This window comes from Nothobranchius furzeri, chromosome 6 (assembly GCF_043380555.1).
Source record: "Nothobranchius furzeri strain GRZ-AD chromosome 6, NfurGRZ-RIMD1, whole genome shotgun sequence".
NCBI lineage: Eukaryota > Metazoa > Chordata > Actinopteri > Cyprinodontiformes > Nothobranchiidae > Nothobranchius > Nothobranchius furzeri.
The window spans coordinates 43,770,152-43,793,655 of record NC_091746.1 but is presented as its reverse complement, the minus strand read 5'-3'; the positions used below and the strand labels follow the sequence as shown (position 1 = coordinate 43,793,655).

At 38.9% G+C, this 23,504-nt stretch overlaps 1 protein-coding gene across 1 annotated transcript in view; it reads right to left on the bottom strand.

Annotated features, from left to right (window-relative positions):
• Positions 1-319: 319 nt before the first annotated feature.
• Positions 320-23,504, bottom strand: part of galt (galactose-1-phosphate uridylyltransferase) — a 76,939-nt gene continuing 53,754 nt past the window's right edge. Inside the window, exons 8-11 of the mRNA XM_015976410.3 lie at positions 20,196-20,328; positions 15,577-15,660; positions 1,515-1,669; positions 320-1,126 (exon numbers count right to left, since the gene is read on the bottom strand). Coding sequence (XP_015831896.1) covers positions 1,037-1,126; positions 1,515-1,669; positions 15,577-15,660; positions 20,196-20,328 — 462 coding nt within the window. The 3' untranslated portion in view covers positions 320-1,036. The remainder of the gene's footprint in view (positions 1,127-1,514; positions 1,670-15,576; positions 15,661-20,195; positions 20,329-23,504) is intronic.

Genomic DNA, 23,504 nt, shown 5'->3' with positions numbered 1-23,504 from the left:
AAGATCTTGCGCATTCTGTTTGTGCTACAGACTCTTGTGTTGTGAATGGTTTTTAGCTACTAGCACATACTATTTTAGCTCAGCAACTGTAAACCTAAGTTTACAAAAGTCAAAGTTGTTACAGACGTGTGTTTAGCTATTACTTTCTGGGAGTTTCATTAAAATCCATTCAGGCTTCTATGAAATGTTTTGTGAAAACTACAAAAATATGCACACAGGCAAAAACATCATCACTCAACTACTACCAAAAAGCAACAATAAAAATTTCTCATCTTTCTAAAAAAGATGAAAAGCGGCATTTTTTAAATGGAGGTAAGAATTTCACTGACAAACAAGATTTCTTTATTTGCTATTTTAGTTGAAAACAAAAAATGATCAATTTAAATGGAAGAAATTACAAATATATAATTTACACTTGAATCAGAGTTGTATTTTTATTATTTCAAGTTTTAACGGACAATAAGAATCTGTTTGCACACAAATGTATTTTTAAAATATAAACTGTTTCAGTATGGAGCATCTTAATTCTGCATCAACAAAGGCACTCTGATAGGTTTCTTTGACAGCACTCAATAAAAATGTGTTTCAGAGGTATAAACAGTAGCTGTTTGCAAATACTGGATAGAATCATTTATTTTGCCATCTGCTGTGAAGTAGGACATTAAAGCCAAAATAGACTGCTGGTAAGAGAACAGAGAGGTAAATCAAACACAAAAAATAAGATTTCCTTCACATTGGTTACATATCTTAGCAAAATTCAAAACAGTGAGAAGAGCCTATTCAGCAGTTGGTGTCAAATTTTCTGTTCTGCCAGAAAAAATCTACTTTATTTTCCACAATGTTGTGCTAATGCCTATATTTTTCCACATCCGCATGCATAGTCTAGACAAAATTAAACATTTAGCAAAAAAAGTAGATTACAATTATAGGGTAGTTTTTGTGCAGAGAAATACACCACAGAATACTTTCCATTTCTTTTAAAGGGATTCACTGATTGACCTTTAAATGTACAGAGGGCCTTCCATTTTGGTTTGTTTCACTTTGACTTTTCCTTTTCATCCTCTTTATCACAGTTGTTTCTTGTTTTGTAATGCTCTTCTGGAAGATTTCTTAGCTTCTCAGCAGCCTAGGACAAGAACACAACAATCGTGACCTTTAACAAGGTTTCAGCACCTCGGACAGTGAATCGGACCAGTTCTGGTGTTGCTTCAGGGGTTCTTTTCTCTGTTTTGATGGTACCTTTGTATGCCAATTCTTATCTTTAAACCCAGGAACTCAATAATCTGTGAGAGCTTTCATTATTAAAAAGGTCACAACAACTTTAATGTTCTTAATTGCCTTGTTATCAGATTTACCACACTGAATCTACTTGCTCCCATAATGTTAGCATCTCCAAATGAAAGCATTTACTTGACAACTAATGAAACTGTGATCCCAACAGGAAAACAGAACAAAAACATTATATAATCAGTTATATACTGCAGAAAATAAATGCATACAAACAGTTTTATTACCTGTTCTGGGGTGAGATCTCTCTGCTCCTGAGCGAGCATCTCATACCCGACCATAAACTTCTTAACTGTGGCTGAACGCAGAAGAGGAGGGTAGTAATGAGCATGAAGTTGCCAGTGCGAGTTGTCTTCTTTTAAATAAGGACCAGTTGGAGCTCCTGAAGAAATAAGCAAAAAAAATTTAGGCCATTTTAGTTCTGCAGAAAGAAAACAGGCCTCAAGTCTGTTAGAAGCTGTGTTTACACTCATTGCAGGCTGGCAAAGCTTATTAAGATAAACTTAGGCTGCCTTAAAAACCCTTTTCACTTTCTAAAACTTGCTTTATTACCATATTTCATCCTACTTATTTAAATAATTTACTTTAAATGCTTCACAGGTGCAAAACCAATGAAAGATTAGATCACTGTGATGGATAAAATGCCATATCATATAGGTCAGATGGACTTTTCAACTTTTGCTAATTTGCTTCGCCAAAATTTAACATGGTTTGACACTTCTCAGTAGTAAAGCCTAGTTTATTTATCTCCGTCTGCAGGGGTGTGACATGCACATGTATTGACGGAGATGTGTCCTTTCAGATGTCTTCATTGCCTGCAGAGTGTTGCAAAGCGATTCCCCGCCAGAACAACAGAGCACGTACCCCAATTCTTTTTTTTTTGTTTTTTGTTTTTTTTACCGTGTCCTGTCTGGCTGTGAAGCAAGCAGAATTGATGTCTGAATGCTGGTAACAAGCCTTACAGATTTATTCTCAGGTGGAGCATCAAAGCTTCTGCTTTAAATGTCACGCCTGATACTTCAAATTTTATCGTTATTGTTTTTGAATGCTTTGTAATTCCGACCAGACACGGAGACAGAGGTGAAAGAGAAAGGAAAAGACAAATGGTGGGAAGGGGGGCGGGTTCCACAAAAATAAACAATAATGAACAAGAGTCTGCTTCTAGACTTGCAGAAAGAGAAGAGCAGAAAAAAATGGGACACACAACAATACATCAGGAGCAAGCTATCACTGCGTCAACGTGATGATGAAATATATAATCAACATTGTTTAACTGAACAATCACACGATAATAAATCACAGTGCATTCAGTGGCAACGACAGCCTTGAGACAAGTGTTGAACGTGCCCAAGCCCATATTTTTGAGAGCACCATGTGAGCACCTGTGTGTGTAGATGCGCTTGTTTATGTAAGGTTTCTCTATAGGAGCGTCCAATAGAGAGGACTCTACTCTGAGTTTCTGTATTGTTGTGTCACTTTTTTTTTCTCTTTCTGCAGGTCTAGAAGCAGACTCTTGCTCATTATGGTTTATTTTTGTGTAAGGCTTGTCACCAGCATTCAGACATCAATTCTGTTTGCTTCACAGCCAGACAGGACACGGGGGGGGGGGGGGGGGGGAAATAAATAAAATAAATAAATTAATTAATTAATTAATTAATAAAAAAGACGAGATGAACAAAGGGCATGTATAAAACACAGCAGTTGATAGAAAGATCTGAAGTGGCAGTTTAATTTCTACAGTTCATCTTGAAGTAATTTTATTAGCAACATTCACACATAAAAGTAGAAAAGTAATAGTTGCCTTGAATGTTACGAATTTTCAATGTTCCATTTTTTGACTCTTACAATTTCCACAATAGAGAACCTAAGTCTCCTCCCTTTCTGGTCGGCTCATGGGTCCTCAGAAGAAAGAAAAAAACGAATGCAAGTGAATGGGGCTAAAAGAGCTATTTTCTAATCCACTTTGCCTTGCTCCCTGAATCATACATATGCTGTACTTCAATTTAAATGAAAAGTTTGATATTTATCAGCTTGTAAAAGTTTGTAAATAGCATAACTACAAATCAAGCGTCACCACAGAACGTCCTCTCCCCTAGCATAGCTGCTATTACCAAATGGCAAGATTTATGGTGGGTATTTCGTTCTGAGGGGAGGATTTGTAGTTTGCTAAATTGTCATCCATTTTTCCTCAGCTTTTCTCCATGTTTGGTTCAATGATGTCAGTTTGGTAATGTTCATTTGTAGTCATGGACGTATTTTCACACAAAACCTGAAATAACTTTTGCCTTTGTTCGAAAATAGGTGCGTTCTTGGCATCAAAATGTGTCTTTAAAAGTCACGGACATCTTATGTGAGACCCATGGCACATAAACAGGATTAGAAAACAGCTTTTTAGCCCCACTGATTTGCATACATTTGTTCATTCTTCTGGGGACCCATCCATCCATCTTCTGAACCCGCTTTGTTCACGCGGGGTCGCGGGGGGTGGGGCACTCACACCTAAGGACAATTTAGTCATGTTTTTGGACGGTGGGAGGAAACCGGTGTACCCGAAGAGAACCCACGCATGCAAACTCCATGCAGAAAGATCCCAGGCCGGGAATCAAACCCAGGACCTTCTCGCTGCAAGGCAACAGCTCTAACCACTGCGTCACTGCGCAGCCCTCTCTTCCTGGGACCAATGGTCCGGAAGTAGATGGGCGTGACTTAAGCCTTTTCCACACTTTTTTGTTTTTAACAAACTTCTGCTCTCCCAAAAAATAGCTTCCATACCATCTTGTTTTTAAAAGAAACTCCATCCACACGTAACCACATAAGTGCATTAAGCACACTCATAGGCATGCCAGACCTGTAGGCGGCCGTAGTTCCCTCAAATCCTATCCATTTCATCTTCCTGCTTAACTTCAACAAAACATGAAACATGGCACCTAGTTTGTTTATGGGAACTGATAGGGTGGTAGAATTGCTCTTAAATATAGTTTTGGAGTATAAAGTCAAGAAGCGCTTGGACGATTGATAACGTGAGCACAGCTCTGAGGGTATCCATTGGTGGTTTTCCAGGAACACTACTCAAAGCAACTTGGGCTGATGCAGCTCGGCCCAACCACTGTTTCCAAGGGCACGGCTCGGTATTTTCCCTCTACTTTCTCCCGTATTTTTAGTCCCTGCTCCATTGAGGTAACTGGCTAGGCTGAGTTGGGCCGGCATTGTGATTCTGGCTGCTGATTGGCTAGGGGCAGAGTCACTGGTTGCACCAGAGTTTTTTGCTTTCTTTTTCACCGACTGCAGCCATTTCCTGATTCAGAGTCTGACAAAAAGCCATAAAGCTGAGCAAAATGTTCAGCAACACCAACATTTTTCAGCTGAGTTGTGTTTCTGTGGCACATACAAGTTACCTTACACTGTTTACTGATCCCTCTTGCTGATTTTTACAAGTGAAAAATTCAACAAACTTAAAAAAATATTACACTGATTATAAAAATAACGTTTGACACGATGTCATCTGATAAAAAGATTACTGTGAATTTGTCTTTTTATTCATTCAGCTGGGCTAAGAGTTGGATTTATTTTTTTTCTTGTGTTTATGTGCAATTAGAATAAGCTTCTGTCATCTACAGAGGGCTGTGACTGAGGATACATTTTCACTAAACTGCAACAGTAACATCTGTTTTGTGCTGCCTTCACTGATCTAACAGAAGGAAATGAAGTGATCAGGAAAACAGACATGACATGGGTATACACTTCTTAAAAACACAATGGAAGTTAAAAGAAAAGATCCCTAGCGACACTAAGAAAAATGTCCTTTTTCTTTTTTGAGTCAATTTAATGACAATGGGGGGTAATCAGACACAGATAAAAATGGCAGGAGGACGACATAAAAGAAAAGTCATTGATGGGAAAAGAAAGAAGTGGAACAAAGAGAGGCCTAAAGCAGCCAGATAAAGACTGAATACAGATGAATGCTCCTATTAGAAGGCAATTACACAGCTTAAATTGTCTTTGGTTGGGTTTGTACCTCAGCAGCAAGTGTGAATTATTTCTAAGCTATCAGGATCACTCCCATTGGTACCACCAATCATGGGAGCATTACACAACATGAAAAGCACATATTCATAGGGCAGTACAGTTGATTTTGCAATGATAGTATATACTTATTATGAATAGTTGAAGTCAAGAATGCATGGTATTGTGAAGTACACAGTTTAAGTGCAAGTCCAGTTATGCATAAATTAATTGTGTGATTTAAGTGTTACTCCTCCTAGCGGAGTAAACCGATATTCTAATCTATGATTTCCCAGGTGACTTGAACATCTAGTCATATCACTTTCAGACCAAACAATATAAATCTAAACAATAGCTATGCTTTCAAAGGAGTTAAAAATATTAAAAAGATCTTTAATTAGCTCATTATGTAAAGCAAGTGTGTGTGTGTGTGTGTGTGTGTGTGTGTGTGTGTGTGTGTGTGTGTGTGTGTGTGTGTGTGTGTGTGTGTGCGTTTGCATGTGTATTTTATCATCAGTCCACATGGGACAGTGGAATATATTCCTGATAAATACACTTAATCACCCTTGTGTGTGCATGTGTATTCTGGACTGGATTAAGATCTGGTGGCTGTGTAGAAGGTATGTGAATTCCCAAAACTGAGGCCATTTCGATTCGTATCTCCATACGCTACCAACGATATGATACATTAAGGATACGGTGAAACTCTCTGGCAATATAATATGACATCTACAGTATCTTCTCCAATGACTCCAAAAAGGGTGGGTAGTCTGAACTGTAGTTTGGTGCATAAGAACAGGCAACAGCCAGGACCCATCCCCTCACACGTAGGCGAAGGGAGGCTACCCTCTAGTTCACTGGGGTAAACCCCAACGTACAGGCACCAAGATGGGGGGCAACTAGTATGCCCACCCCTGCTCAGCACCTCTCACTGCGGGCTATTCCAGAGTGTCCAGCCCTTCTTGAGGAAACTGCGTCAATATGAACCCGACTATATTTAGCCAAAACCTCTCAACCTCACACACCAACTCAGGCTCTTTCCCCACCAGAGTGGTGACAGTCCACGTACTGAAAGCCAGCTTTTGTAGCCAAGGATCAGACCGCCAAGGTGCCCACATTTGGCTACCACCCGTCACACAATGAACTTAACCCCTGTGGCCCCTCCCATAAGTGGTGAGCCCATGAGAAGAGGGACTTATGTTCTTCTTCAGTCTGTGCCCGGCCGGGCTCCATGGTTGGATTTTGATGTAACCACAATTTTAACTGACAAGAGACATGCTAGAAATAATACATCCAATTTAGCCAATTTTTTACAGAGAAACCAGTGGTACATTTGATCTGAATGTGAAGGTTGTATGAAGGCTTTAGTTGGACAAATAAAATGCTAGAGCTGAAAAGGTTAGCACTAAAAGTTTTCATACTTGATTTGTCTCAGATTGTCATTATTTGAACAGGTTCTACTTGATAACAAAATACTGTAAATCTGTTTAAAGGGTGAGGATGAACTGGAATAATAATTAGATTAAAATATATCAATAAATGTATAAAATAGAAACAATAAGTGGTTAGGTGCTTCATGAAAATGTAATGAATCTTTACATAAATCTATAACATATTTAAATGTAACGTGATGAAGGAGCTATTTCAGCCAAGGTTATTTAATCTTTTCCACAGTCCCTTTGACACAGCGCCAGAGTGCATGAAACAGCCTCAAGGTCATGCATTCACTTCTAAACTGTTTACATTCCAGTAATGAAGACAGAATAGAAGACTGCTTTCTTTTCTTTTATTAAAAGCCAAAGAACTCTATTTTCGATAAAAGCTAATTGAAACAACTGTTAGTCAAATAATACCATGTGACCGATCTGTGAAATCACAATATTATGATTAATATGTTTTCAATAATAAATGACTTATTCTAGCCACTAGACTCGCTGATACATTAAGGTAAATAATCACATGACACATTGATGTCACTGATCCAATCAGAACCTTCACGTCTGAAGCGTGGCAGTCTCTGTGGTGTTTATTTAATCCGTCAGCTTTTGATTCGTCCAGAATCATAAACATCAAGATTAATAAAACAATCCAACGTAATTTTAAGTTCAGTATTCAACAAGATCTCGAGATCCCCTGAAGTTCACCGCATGGTAAGTGAAGTATGGACCGGCCATCTATACTTTCCTTTTTAAGCTAAGAACTGCCAAGCTGGGAAATCCTGTCGTTGTTATCAACAAACAACGGTTCCTTCAGAATAAAAGCTGAACCCGCAGACCCAAAGGGGGGTCCCTTTTGATGCTGTGAAACACCTGTTGCTTTTTACCTGGAGACTATCCAAAGACTGGTTTGTCGTGCTGTCAACGCTGTTTCATCGGCTCCAGTACCAGTGGAAGGTCATGAACCTGGCATCCTGATCTGTACGGGAGTCTCACTGAAGGGTATGTGGATGCGACACAAATGGCGTCTCATGTTTTTATGACCACGGTTCAAACGTTGATCAGTTAGGAGCGAAATATCCTCTCCCACTCAGACTCGCTTCTCCGGAACGGAGGTTCTGAACTGACATCGCACCAACACACACTTCACCTCACATTTCATTCCACAAACATCCATCATTAGAGAGTTAGTTTTGTTAAACTGTTTAAAATCATTTAGATAATAAATTTTCTTAAACGTTTGAAAGTCTCTCTATCTTCTTTTGTCTCTCTGTTCATGCAAAGTGTTTATTTAATTTCCCTGTAATAAAAAGAACCAATCTTCTGATTTAAATAACCCAGTGTACAATAGATGGGATCCATACTCGATATGGATCTTTAATGTCTATGGTTATTAATTAAATTGTAACTCTTTAACACTACATAAACTAACAATCAGTTTCATGTAGTTTTTGTTCTGAATTTAAGCCCTGTTCTGTCAGTCTCAACCCTCACTGTTTCTTTCCTTTTGAATAACAAGAAAATGAAGGGTGCTAATGAAGCCAACTGTGATATTTCACAAATCATTAGAAGTGTAGGTGTTCTCTGAAATCTGAAAGTGTTAAATATGAATGTGTTGGATTTATTAAATTTGAACAAGTTTCCATAAAAACCCAGTTAAATAATTTTTAGTTTGAGTGCAACATTAAAAAAAAATTAATTTACTTTGAGAATTTAAATCAGTCGTTATTATAATCCTTATTATTTTACGAAAACATCTCCTGTAAAAAAAACTACAAAAAAACTTTTGGACTAAAACTTCAACAAATCACCCTGGTGTGACCTTTCAGCATTGAAAAACAAAAACAGAATAAGAGATTAAAGCCAGTATAACCCAAGATGACCAGAGGCAAGTTTGAACCTAGACTTATTTTGGATGGGTGCTCATCATCTTTTCTCTGCCTTTCATGCTGGCTGTCCTGCTCAGACTTATGTCCTTTTGAAAAATAAAAATAAAAAAGACCAGATGAAACTTCAGAATCATATAAAACTGACCCGAGTAAAGCTTAAAAATGTAAAGCTTCATTTTCTGAAATTGATATGCAATGATAGGATCATAGCTCAAAAATGGCCTTTGGGAGCTAGATTCAATGTGAGTTACCTTGTGTCTGAGAGGCTGTGGACTAAATTACACAGGATTAATTTAAACTCTGTGGTTTCATTGCTATCTTTCTCACTACAATCACACGTTACCAGTCCGAGGCTGCTAATGAAAGATGAAACAAATCCAGAAGAAGGCCTCCAACTAAGAAATGACCATATGACAAAAAAGAAGATTGCAGCTTTGATATATGTGAATAAAATCTCACAAAAACAACACTAGTGTGTTATTTGGCAGGTGTAATATTCACTGTTTATGGTTCCTTGAATGCATTATTGTGTTATAATGAAGCCAGATTATCATCTAAATTATCTAAATTCATCCTGTGGAGGATGTGTGTTTAACATTCAGTAAGCATCAAGATTTCCTTTAACTTAAATAACTCACAGAGGATGGACGTGAATAAATTGCACCTTCAACCTCCTGCTCAGAAGAACTCGTCAGCCATAATGACACGGCTTTCCTTCCTGTTATCCACCTCTTCATCACACCACTGCACTCTTCTAACCTTTGATCTAAAGCAGGTCAAGCAGGAAAAAAATAATAATACATGAATAAATAAAAATATAAACTACCATCAGTTTCAGTTTAATCTACTGGGAGGAGAGGCATTACATCAAAACTCTTGTGTTTTTCCTCATGTTTCAGAATATTTTACTCAACTCCTATTTCCTTTTTTTTTTTTGAGAATGCAATTATTGCCATTCGGCATACATTGTGTTTAATTTATTTATGGATTCCTAAACAATAAAATGTTTATAAGTGAAGGGAAATACAGCAACGTGGGTGGACTATCACACCTTGTAAACACAAATATTTGTTAGATCAAATGTTTCAAGTTCAAGTATAAAAACTTATGAAATGACAACCTTTGAATTTTTAACAAGTTCAGGTTTATAGAAGAAAACTACAAACGTAAATTTAACAACTTCAAAAATATAATAATGAAAAATTCCTAGGAAGTCATTTAAAAAGCCAACAAAATAAAAGGGCAGAAAACAATCAAATGAATGAATCAAAAACGAGGTTTGACAATTTTTTACTCAAATAAAGAAAAAAGAACGAAAAAAGAATGAAAGAAAATGATCTTTTATAAAACACCTCTCAAGATAAAAAATCACAGGCTCGTCACAAAAACAAAAACTGTAAAATATAAAAAATTTTGTTTTTTTTAATTATTACTAAATTGGTTTAAAATGAGAGAAATAATTGTGATAGAAAATGTAAGGGAAGGAAGAGAGAAAATGAATAGGAAAGAAGGAAATCAGTGGATGCCGGGAGAGGCGGAAAAGGTGGAAAGAGCAGAATAAGGAGAGGGTGGTGATGAAGGTCATGCAAAAGCCAGCTTGAACTGGTGAGTTTTCTGCTTCTTTTTAAAGGCGACCACTGAGTCCACTTATCTCAGGCTCAGGGGGAGAGAGTTCCAGAGTCTGGGGACCACAGCAGCAAATGATCTGTTACCTTTGGTCCAGAAGTTAATTTGAGCCAGTTCTTGGCGGAACAAGATTTGGGAACTGTCTTATTTTGAAAAGACTGTTCCAGTAACTGTCTGCTAGGCTTTGGTCACTGGACCTCAGGGAACTGCTAGGGGTGTAGGGACTGAGAAGATCACCAATGTATAATGTTGATTACATAATCACATTTGTCAACAAAATTCAGTTCAACTTTAAAAATCACGGGGCATCAAAGTTGTCAACACTACAACTTTGTCCATCCATCCATCGATTTTCTTCCGCTTATCCGGAGTACAGTCACGGGGGCAGCAGCCTAAGTCAAGAGGCCCAGACCTCGCTCCCAATCCACTTGGACCAGCACTTTCTGGGGAATCCCAAGACGTTCCCTAGCCAGGTGAGAGACATAGTACCTCCAGCATGTCCTGGGTCTCCCTTTAGGCCTTCTCCTGGTTGGAAGTGCCCAGAAAACCTCACCACGGAGGCATCCTCATCAGATGTCCGAGCCAACTCAACTGGCTCCTCTTGATGTGGAGGAGCAGCGGATCTACTCTTGAGCCCCTCCCAAATGACCGAGCTTCTCACTCCATCTCTAAGGGAGAGCCCAGCCACCCTGCAGAGAAAACTCATTTTGGCCGCTTGTATTCACTATCTCGTTCTTTTGGTCACTACCCAAAGCTCATGACCGTAGGTGAGGGTAGGAACGTAAATCAACCAATAAACCCAGTGCTTCGTCTTCTGGCTCAGCTCTCTCTTCACCACGACAAACCGGTACAACGCCCACATCACTGCAGATGCAGCACCAATCCGCCTAATGATCTCACGCTCCATCTTTCCCTCATTCGTAAACAAGACCCCATGATACTTAACCCTTTGATGCATGAATTATGAAATCTTCAACCATGATTTTTTAAATAATTTTTTTCATTCGTCTTTAGTTGTGAATAAAACAAATTTCAACAAATATTTTTTGTAAAATTTTATAATTTACAAATAATTTATTACATGTCCACCACAGTGGACAGCGTGCATTCTGAGCATGAAATATGTTGGCTTGGCTTACTGAAGTCCAAATGGAGGGGCTCAAAAGCAATAAAGTCTTCAACAGCTGTGCTTAGTAGCAAAAACAAATAAATAACAATTTTGAGTACCTGTCCACTGTAGTGACCATTATGCATCAAAGGGTTAAACTCCTCCACTTGGGGCAGGACCTCATCCCTGACCTGGAGAAGGCATTCTACCCTTTTTTGAATCAAGACCATAGTCGCGGATTTAAAGTAGCTGATTCTCATCCCTGCTGCTTCACGCTTGGCTGCAAACCACTCCAGCAAAAGCCAAAGATCACGTTCTGATGAAGCCAACAGGACCACATCATCTGCAAAAAGCAGAGACCCGATACTCAGGCTACCTAAATGGATGCCGTCAACACCTTGGCTGCACCTAGAAATTATGTCCATAAAAGTTATGAACAGAATTGGTGACAAAGGGCAGCCTTGGCAGAGTCCAACTCTAACTGGGAACAAGCCTGACTTACAGCCGGCAATAGGGAGCCAAAACCACTTCCGCATTATGGGTCCCTGGAAGAACGAAAAAATGAATGCAATTAACGGGGCTATTTTCTAACCCACTTTGCCTTACGCCTTGAATCACAAATATGTTGTACTGCAATTTAAATGAAAACTATTGATGGGTGTTTCGACCATGCCAGTCACGTACTTTGAGATTTATTAGCTTGTAAAAGTTTGTAAATAGCACAACTACAAACTAGAAATCGGCACGTCGCATATGTGATGTCACCACATAATCTCCTCTCCCCAAGTTGCTGCAACTTACCAAATGACCAGATTTATGGTGGTCCTTTCCTCCTGTGAGAAGTTGGCTGAACTTATAGCCCTTTTCTCTCAGTTTTCTCCATGTCTGGTTCAATGATGTCACTTTTGCAAAGCGCATTTGTAGTCCTGGACTTATTTTCACACAAAACCTAATATATCGTTTCCCCATTCAAAAATATGCAAGTTTTTGCTATCAAAATGCGCCTTTAAAATTCACGGACATCATATGTGAAATCCATGGCACAAAACAAGCGGAATTAGAAAATAGCATTTTTAGCCCCATTGCCTTGTATTCATTTTTTCGTTCTTCCGGGGATCCATGATGCGGAAGTGACTTAGGCTCCCTATGTGGACCAATCTCAGACGCCGGTCGCAGGGACCTAACAGCCCGTATCAGAGGGCCTGGTACCCCATACTCCCAGAGTACCCCCACAGGGCCTCCCAAGGTACGCGGATGAACGCCTTCTTCAAATCCACAAAACACAGATTGGTTGGGTGAACTCCCACGGACCGTCCAGGACCCCCCTAAGGGTATAGAGCTGGTCCAGTGTCCCACAGCCAGGACGAAACTCACGTTGCTCCTCCTGAATCAGGGACTTCTTCGTGGACAAGGGCTTGGATGTTCTCTGTATTTTGGAGACCTGGATGTCTCCTGAAAGTTAATCCAGCACTTTTTCTGAACTACTGTCTCCGGGGTGCTGTTATTTTAACTCAGCTCGGACGTCAGGACATGGTAGTTGAACTGCAAAAGTTTTTAATGATTCTTTTCAAATTGCGTGACTTCGCTGTTTGAACAAGCTAGCGGTAACCATATATGCTGGTAGCAATTTAAGTCTGAAATGAGAAAATGTCTACGGCTAGGAGGAAAACATTAAATGTGACCATGTGAAAAGTCTTTGCTTGGTGCACATCCAGGGATACGCCTGGATTTAAAAGTTACAGTGGTAGCAGCGCAGGGGCAGGAGAGGAGTGGAACACTGGCCCTGAACCGAATGCATTGGGTAGCACATCTGGTTGTTTTCGTGGTGATGCTAAGACTGTAATATAATCAGCAATTGGTGTTCTAGCAGTGTTTTTGTGAGGAAAAACATTCAGGCAACCCATAAAAGCATTAAAGCAGCTCACTTTGGTAAATTAGGGAAAACTGGTAAATACACCTTCTTATTTTTAGTGAAATTGTGCATCCATTTTTTTTATTATTTTTTTTACAACGCACTGTGTTCTGCGTAATGATTAGGGTACTGAGAGTGTTTAAACCAAAGTGTGAAAATTTTTAAACCAAAGTGTGAAAATGCTGATCTGATGATGATTGTCTGAGATAAGTGTATAAAGTGTGTAGTGAGGGGATATACAGCTTTAAAACATCGAAACCATTGTAAAAATCAAAGCTGGCTACTTTACAGATTTTGCCTTTTGCGGGTTATTTTTAGAACGTAAGCCCCGCAATAAATGAGGGACCAGTGTATCCATGTTCTTCAGGTACAATTGTTCAATAGCTTGATCAAACAAATTGTTATTCGGCCAATTCAAGGAACTTCCAATGACCTGGTTGTTGGTGCTAGATGGGCTGGTCTGATTATTTAAGAAACCAATTTTTCTCCCACAACCACCTTTAAGATTTCCAGAGAATGGCCAAAAGAAGATTAAGTCTAATTCACAGAAGTTGTGTGAATGGGTTAGGGCTGTTGATATCAGAGAGCACCCATCGTCTGAGGTCTACTTCTAGTAGGACAATGCACCTTGACACAAAGCTCAGATCATCTCAAGCAGGTTTCTTGAACATGTTCACGATCAAGCATGTGCAGACACTGTGTGATGCTATCACGTCAATATTGAGCAGAACCTTTTTGAATTCATTATAGGAAGCATCAAGCTCTGAAAGCCAAAATAAAGATGCAGCCAGGTACTAGTAATATCAGTACAAAAATAAAAACCTTTATTCTTCCCACAAACATCAACAATACTCACAAAGAGCAGTAAAAAGGGGATTCATCAAGCCTCATTGCACATAAAGAACTAATTCAAATGTTAAAATTTAACATTACATACAATATAAACAGATGCTTGATCAATGTCATGTTCCCAAAATGCACCTCAACATTTAAATATGCTAAATAAAAAGAACATCCTGTAGTCTTAGTATCTGCTCTGCTGCTTGATCTGATGTGAAAGCCCGCAATGACACCACAAGTGTCTCCTTCACATGTGAGACCTCCTGTTTTACATGAGAGTGTCCTTTACACATTAAATATTCTGGCCTGTCTGAGTGTGCATTGAAGTGGTAATACACTAAGTATGATGGTGACATCAAAGATGAGAGGTTCTAGCATAATTTATTATAGCAAAGATGATTTAAATGCAACAAGTGTTATCTAACCTCTAAAAACACATGCTGCACCTTAACTCACATCCTTGTGTGACACTGATCTGATCTGTGTTAAAGCAAGACCAAAGAGTTTTTAGTATTTTAAGCTATTGCTTTCAGATTGGTTTCAATGGGTCTTGAGCCATTAACTTGAGCAGCTTCCACACATAGCGGAGAACCCAGGAGCTGCAGAGTTGTGATGTAATCATGATACTGTGGTTAAACTATCAGTGAAAATGCTCGCACCTGTTAATTCTTCCGTTTTGGGCTGGACACTTTTTTAAAAACTGTAGACTATTTTGTTCTTTGCTCCCACCATCACCCTGAATTATTATTCACTGGAAATGTTCTGGTATTAAATAATTCATGGAGAATCCCCCCGTCATATATATATATATATATATATATATATATATATATATATATATATATATATATATATATATATATATATATATATATGACAGAGAGGTAGGACTTTATCTTTACTGCTTGTGCTGTTAAAAACACACCAGGATATAATGTCTAGAAAAAGTGGAAAAAAAAAAAGTGAGCTGAAGGATATTTTGAGTGTTTATAACCTTTGGTGTGTGTGACTTTCACCATAACTTAAATACGGTACGACAACATCAAACCATCTTGTCCCTCTCTCCAGTTATTCCCCTTTCATTTTGTGTAACACTAGTGTACGTTTAAAGCCCTTTCCTGTGACAAGCCCCAGCATAACATTACTGATGAACGTGCTGCTCTGAAGCTACCATGAAGTGGGCTTCCTTCTAGATCTATATCCTCCTTAGTGAATTGGCCAAAAGCTGACCTGATACAGCTGCAGCATCCTGTTTATAGCAGCAAACTTAAATTCCAGTCCATTAATCCATCCACGAGATTTAAGGTATTTGTGTATTTAATCTTTTCTACCATCTGTTTTTTACTCCTTCTATAATTAAATAAAGGCACCCAGAGCAGCCCTTAGACAGTCTTATGCCAAAAACAGTTTGATAACTATTTTTAATATATACTCCAGCATACACACACTCAAACACACTCTCACTTTTGGGCTTACCATGCCAGCCCATGGAGTAGGGAAAAGAAACTTCAAACAGATTGTCATATTTGGTCAACAGTCGCTTCATGATGTCCGCTAGACCTGAAAACCAGCAATAAAGGCACAGATGGAGGAAGAAGACTTAGTAACTGTAAAAAGACAAAAATCAATAAAAAGAAAAAACATCACCATTTTTAGAGGGGAAAATCAAACATGTCAACCTACCAAGAAATGAACAACATGAATGTTACACACCATAATGGGTATTTAGGTTTGAGCTAATGTCTGTCACTATGAATCAATGAAATGAGAGCATTCAAGTGTTTGGCTGCATGAAATCAGTATTATCTAAAATAACAAGATAATTTTGATGACAGTCTACACCAACGTTTCTTTTTGCATGGTTTATTTTCAGTGTGTCCCGGAGGTGGGGCCGAGACCCCACTATGGGTGAAGAAAAACAAAGTTGGGGGTCTGATGATGATATGCAAATTTGAAATACTCTTCACAATAACTGATTCAATAACTGAAAAGAAAACCATATATTAACATAAGAAGCATGATTTTAGTTACAATAGGCACCGCCAGTTCCTCTGACCACCACCAGTTGGCAAAGTGGGTGACATTCTTGCCCATGGACAGAATGACTGCAATAGATTGAGTGGAGTGCAAACCTGCAACCCTCTGTTTACAAAGGTGTGACCAAGTCACTGCTTTGCAAGTCACAAGTAAGTCACAAGTATTTCCAGTCAAGTCTCTAGTCAAGTCCAAGTCAAGACCAAATTGAGTCCAAAGTCAATGATGTGGAAGTCCAAGTCAAGTCCAAGTCCTTAACTTTGAATTTTGAAATAATATTCAAGTCATCTGTCCAACTTCAATTTAATGACAATGATAATAAATAAATTCCAGAAATAAAGCTTCTTAAAGCTTCATTTACTGTATTTGCTCAAACAAGCAGGAAGTGCAACTGAAGTTCATTATAAACAAAGTGCTGCTGCATTCAGCAGAACAAGATCAAACCCAGAACGACGAATGATTTATGATTTTTGTCCATGTCGTGCCACTTTTGTGCTAAAATATCAAATATGCTCAAGTCATCATCAAGTCAACAGATGCAAATCGATTCAAGTCGCAAGTCATTGGAGTTCAAGTCAGAGTTAAGTCTTAAGTCTTTATAGATTTTATCGTCAAGTCAGAAGTTATTAAAATAATGAGTCAAGTCTGACTCGAGTCCAAGTCATGTGACTTGAGTCCACACCTCTGTCTGTTTACATGGCAGGCACTTAACTACTTTGCTACCGTTGCCTTATGCTTTTATGTAAATACTCTTATTTATTGTGCTTTTTAGCATGTTTATATTGTTAAACCAGTGATACAAGGAGCCGGGGAGAACCGACCGACCAAGCAACAAATGTGTTTGAAAACGACAACGCCAGTGGGATGTGTAGTACTGTATGGCATGTAGTAACAGTCTTGTTAAAATAATTACACAAAATGTGATGTGTAATCTGAGCAAGCAGCTGCTAATCTCATTCGTGTTTCTGTTCACGCTGCTCATCAAAATAAATGGAGCATCCGTAAATATTCAAAGACGTAACAGCGATCGTTCAGCATTTACCCGCTAAACACAGAAGAGATCTGGTTACACCTTCAGTTTAGCTGTACAAAGTACAGACGGCTGGTTCTGAGGACTGTCGTCACTAAGACTCACTAGCTATTTCAAATGTGAATCTGGAAGCTTTATGCTAAACACAGCTTTGAGATGTTTATTTTTGTGTTAATCTGCACAAAGATGTGTTGAATGATCTAAAGTAGTAAGATCTAAATTCCTAAGTTTTATTTTGTTAGCCTAAATTGAGGAGATACCCCTATGGATAGTAAATGGAGATGGCATTGTTGCCCTCCAGCTAGTTATCAACCAGTTATCAACCTATTTCTAGACTTCCTTTTATTTCTAAATTAATGGAGAAGGTAATTTACTCTCAGTTGACTGAGTATTTGATGGCAAATGACATTTTCGAAAAATTCTAGTCCCATTTTAAGCCAGCCCACAATACAGAATCGGCAATGCTCAGGGGTTTCAATGACATTCCATTGGCAACAAACTCCAGAGACTTTGTTATTTTGGTATTGTTGGACTTATCAGTTGCAGTCACTACTGTTGACCATACTCTCCTGATTTCTAGGCTGGAAAAATGTGTGGGTGTTTGTGGAGTCATCCTGGATTGATTTGTGTCGTAATTGGCTGACAGAACCTTCAGTGTTTCATTGGAGGATTTTACATCCTCTAATGCTTCATTCTCTTTTGGAGTTCCCCAGGGTTGTGTGTTGGGCCCACTGTTGTTTTCTTTGTATATGTTACCTCTAGGATAATTTTTTAAGAAACACAGATGGTGTCATTTTTACTTTTATGCAGATGACACTCAGGTTTATGTCCCTTTTAAGAGGGGCCTCAATCACTCTTTGCAATCTCTTTCAGATTGTCTCATAGAGGTTAGACGATGGGTGTTTTCAAACTTTCTTCTTTTAATGATAAAAAGACAGAGGTTTTGTTTTTGGTCCAAGTGCTTCATCTGGGGTTGGTGTGGTTGACCTTGGTCAGCTTGCCACATTCTTGAGACCAAATGTGGCCTCTCTGGGTGTCGTACTGGATGGGGCTCTTGTCTTGGACAGGCAGATCAGTGCAGTGACTAAATCTAGTTTTTTTATCAACTAAGAAAGAATGCCAAGGTAAAGAACTTGCTGTCAAAAAAAGGATATTGAAATGGTAATTCATGCTTTTATTACATCAAGGCTTGATTATTCTAATTCTTTGTACTTTGGTGTTTCACAATCCCATCTCTTGCATCTTCAATTGGTGCAGAATGCAGCTGCATGTTTGCTCACTGGCAAGAAAAAGATGGAGCATGTTACTCCTATCTTGGCCTCACTGCATTGGTTGCCTGTTCATTTCAGAATCCAGTACAAGATCATTTTATGGGCTTTTAGATCTATGCATGGTCTTGCTCCAAGGTACATTTCTGAGCTAATGGTTTCTCATTCTTCTGCACAGTCTCTGAGGTTGGCTGATAGGATGCTCAGAGGTGACGGGGCTTTTTCTGTAGTGGCCCCTAGGCTTAGGAAACAGGAAAGCGCTGCTCTTGAACATTAGGTTGGCATCTTCTCTGTCTGGTTTTAAATCTTTTTTGAAAACCCATTTTTATGCGTTGGCTTTTATGTCACTATGAGAGTCTTTAGTTTTTGGTTTTTAAGTTTTAGTTTTTTATGGATTTTTGTGTTGTGTATTGTTTTTAATTGTATTTTATTTCTCAGAAGCACTTTGGTCAGTTTCACGCTGCTGAGATGAAGGTGCTGTACAAATAAAATTGGCTCGCCAGTCAGTGCACCCCAGGGCAGCTGTGGCTATATCGTAGCTCATCACCATCAGTGTGTGAATGTGTGTGTGAATGGATGAATGATACACTGTAGTGTAAAGCGCTTCGGAGTCCTTACTCTGAGAGGTGCTATACAAGTGCGGGTCATTTATCATTTGACAAGTTTGGATGTGAGCAGTTACCCAGATGTAAACAATAACTTCAAAAGCTCTATAGGATTTCTTGCCAGGGTAAAAAAGCGAGTGATCAGCTCTGATGTTGCACTTATGCCCTGTTTTGGCAGGCATGATAAAATCGGTTTATCTTTTTATAACGTAAATATACTGTGTGAAATGGCTTGAAAGTCATTTATATTTTTAGAAAAAAAGGGCCCAATGAAAAACTGTTGAAAAGTAGATGTTTCATGTTTTTGCTTTGCTCAATAAATGCCTATTTAAACTGATAGCTCCAACACAGAATAGTCTGCAAATCACCTCCTCATTCTTTTTTCATATATTTTACATAAAATCACATTTGGCTTATATCTAATAGTAGTAATGCTTGATTTTATTTGCTTTGAACGAAATCAACTGAAGGTTATATACATTAAACATCATGAACATCAATCCGTGAACTCCCTGTGTCAAAGCATCTTCAATTCATTGTTTTCTCCCAAGAGAAGAGAGAATGTGCTGTGAATGATGATTCAGGAGAAGCTGCAGGTTGTTCACGGAGTCGCTGAGTCTCTTCAAAAAGATCTTAATCGCCTTATTATGGGGCAGCAGTAGCTCAGGTGGTAGAGCGGGTTGCCTCATGATCGGAGGGTCATGGGTTTGATTCCAGCTCCCGCCAGGGGTATCCTGCTGTTGTGTCCTTGGGCAAGACACTTCACCCAACTTGCCTGTGTTAGTGGTGGTCAGAGGGGCCGACGGCACCAAATGGCAGCCTCGCCTCTGTCAGACCTCCCCAGGGCGGCTGTGGCTACAAGTAGCTTACCATCACTAGCAGTGTGTGAATGTGAGAGTGTGTGAAAGTGTCTTTGGATCTCTTGAAAAGCGCTATATAAGTTCAATGCATAATTATTATTATTATTACTCTCCCAGTCACGTGCACAGTCAGTATCTTGTCTCAAACTAACACAAACAAACACACACACACACGCACGCATGCACACACGCACACACACACACACACACACACACACACACACACACACACACACACACACACACACACACACACACACACACACACACACACACACACACACACACACACACTTACCTTCTCTCTCTTCTGTTGTTAGATCATTGATTCTGAGGATGTGTCGTTGTGGTAACAGCAGTGTCTGGTAGGGCCACGTTGCCCAATATGGAACCACAGCCAGCCAATCAGAATTCTCCACCACCACACGCTCCTAAGATAAACAAATTAAAATGTTTTGGGCGTTTGAAGAAAATGATTCTGGATGTCTGCCTTTCCAAAAACTAAAAGAACACTGACACTAAACTGACACTGCATGGGTTTGATTCCAATAACCTTTGTTGGAAGCAACTATATCTGAAGCTCATCCTTGTAACACATCCCTGTTCTGCATGTTCAAGTTTTTCTCCATTCATCTTGTTTAGCTGTCAAGGTTTTATGCTAATTCAGAATCTTTACGGAACAGTATTCCACACACGATAGATGGTCAATACTGATCCTGCATTAATATTTGTGGATAGATTTGAAGTCATCCAACACATGCACACAATGCTGCATGGTGGTGCAGTTGTTAGTACTGTTGCCTCGCAGCACGAAGGTCGCAGGTTCGAAACTCGGCTGCGGCCTTTCTGCGTGGAGTTGCGTGTTCTCCCCATGCATGCGTGGGTTTCCTCCAGGTACTCCGGTTTCCCCCACAGATCACAACATGCCCTAGATTGTAAGTCGCTTTGGATAAAAGCATCTGCCAAATAAATGAACATAAACACAAACATTAAGGCTGTAAGTTAGCAACATCACACTGATGATATCTTGAGACTGCTATTATAATTTGTGCCATAAAATTGGCCTTTCAAATTGTAGTTAATTTTGTTTTCAATTCAGGGCCAGCAGTATGCACCCATATGCTGCAATACCAAAAAAGACTTTTGAAGAGTATCTGGTAAACTATCTAATGTTGGGCATTGCAAGAACAAGTTTCACCTTTATTCCTGCTGTTGTTTCCTCTTAGCAAACTTACTTAAATCATGGTTGGAAGACATGGTACGAGATGGTGTCCAAACACTGTAATGGAACATATTTCTTGGAGTGATACCATACCATACCATACCATTTTTTCTTCTATAGCACAATTTTAGTATAGCATGGCAGCTAACCAAAGTGTTGTACAATAAATTAGCAAAAGGCTTGGACACAACAAAAGACATATCACAGAAAAGACACCAAAGAAAAGGTTAAAAAACCTATAAGTTGCAAGCATAAAGATGCAGTGCTCAGCATAAATGAGTACATCCCACTACATTTGTCAGAAAACCTTTAGTCTCCTTTCGGAATCAACATGTTCTATTAGATACCGTACTACGAAATACTCCCACAAATGTGGGCCATTGATTCCAAACAAGATTTGTTAATTTGCACACAAAAAGTGATTCTCTAAACAAATCCATTAAATTCCATGTTTCAAAAGTGTTAACACCCCAATTATAGTCTTAGGAGAAAATCCACACTTAAATGATAAATGACCCGCACTTGTTTAGCACCTTTCAGAGTCAGAGGACTCCAAAGCGCTTTACACTACAAGGCATCATTCGTCCATTCACACACACACATTCACACACTGAACTAAGACTACAAAATTCGAAGCAATCAACCACAGGTGAGTCTAATGTTTCATTTAAGAGGCGTCCAGCAGACAGGTGACTATAGAAGGGCATTACTTAACAAAGAAAGGCCCTTCCCATTTCCAGTTTTTATTGCGGGATGTATTCATTTTTGCTTCAAACAATGTTAGTAAAATTGAAGATTTTGTGATCTATATTTTATTATTAACCTTAATTTCATGTTGAGTTAAACAAGAGTTCAATAAAACCCAGACATGTGAAAATTCTGGATTTTTTTTTTCTTTTGTTCATTGAGCTACTGATTAAATTCATACTTTTTAAAGGGGCTATACTCATTTATGCTGAGCACAGTACATAGGTAAAGAAAATAATAACATAGTAAACAGACAAGCAAAAGGAATAAAGACACAAAGCCAAGATGTGAAGGAAGATGTGGCCCACTCAAAATTACACACATTAAAACAGAGAGGGCAAGAGATACCACTAATGATGCAATTGGGTGGGAATTACGACTAAGCTGAGACGGAAATCGGCCCAAGAACTAGCAGGATAGTGAAGCATAGCAGCGTTGTGCAATTAATTAGAAGAATGAATTACAGAGGGAAGGCATTACTATAAAAGTGAATCTTGAGAGCAGACTAAAACCTGATGAGGGAAGAAGCTAAACACACAGAGCGAGAGAGAGTTCCAGAATTTTGGGGCTGCATGAGAAAAAGCACGCACGTGATTTATAGCAGATTTTTAGAACGGACAAGAGTAGGTGATCAGCCAACCGCAGGGGATGTTAAGGGACATAGGGAGTCAACAGCTCAGCTAGATAAGAGAGAGATGGATCACTAAAAGCCATGAAGAACGAAGTCACTTCCAAACTAAAGCTTGCAAACATGAGCATTTGGATTTTCATTGGTAACATCTCCAATATTTCAGTCCTTCCCAGGAGGAACCACGTTCATGCTTTTATTGCATATGCACTGTGTCCTTAATTTATAGCTAACTGAGAGCATGCTGCCTCATTTTAATAGACTCTACCTGATTTGGCTGGATGCGATACCTCGTCTGCTACTACCAAACCCTTTCAGTCAACAAAACAATAAACTCAAACTTAACTCTGGGTTAAACTAAAATTAAAAGACTCAGTAAACTCAATCCCAACTGAACTGCCAAGATCAAAGGGTAAAAACCATGCAGTCAACAAATGCCAATGGGATAAATGTGACATAGTTCATTTGAAATTCTCAAACAAGATGATTGGGATTAAAACTCATTTAGATTAAATTCATCAGAACAAAATATTAAACATAAACAATTTATTTGAGATATGCCATAAACTATGCTTCATGTATCTATGGGCCTAATTCTGTAGATGATTGGTGCACACTGACATAATGCACAAAATAAAAGTATCAGACAACTGTCATTTGACACCACATGTACCAAGACTTGAAAGAACATGAAAAGGGGGGAATATTAAGTAAAAATGAACATGCAGATGATTAAAACAGGAACTTGTGCTTGATGTGAATTTGAAATGTAATTAAACAGGTCAGCTGGGAAGAAGCCTAATTACCATAAAGTGTTAAATGCAAAATCTGTTGGAAGCAGATTTAACAAGCTGATGAGTAGGCACAAACACGACCTGACCTTGCTCTTACAATCCATCTGAAATAGATTAGCTTGGTGTGTGCATGTGGGAGTGTGTGTGTGTGTGTGTGTGTGTGTGTGTGTGTGTGTGTGTGTGTGTGTGTGTGTGTGTGTGTGTGTGTGTGTGTGT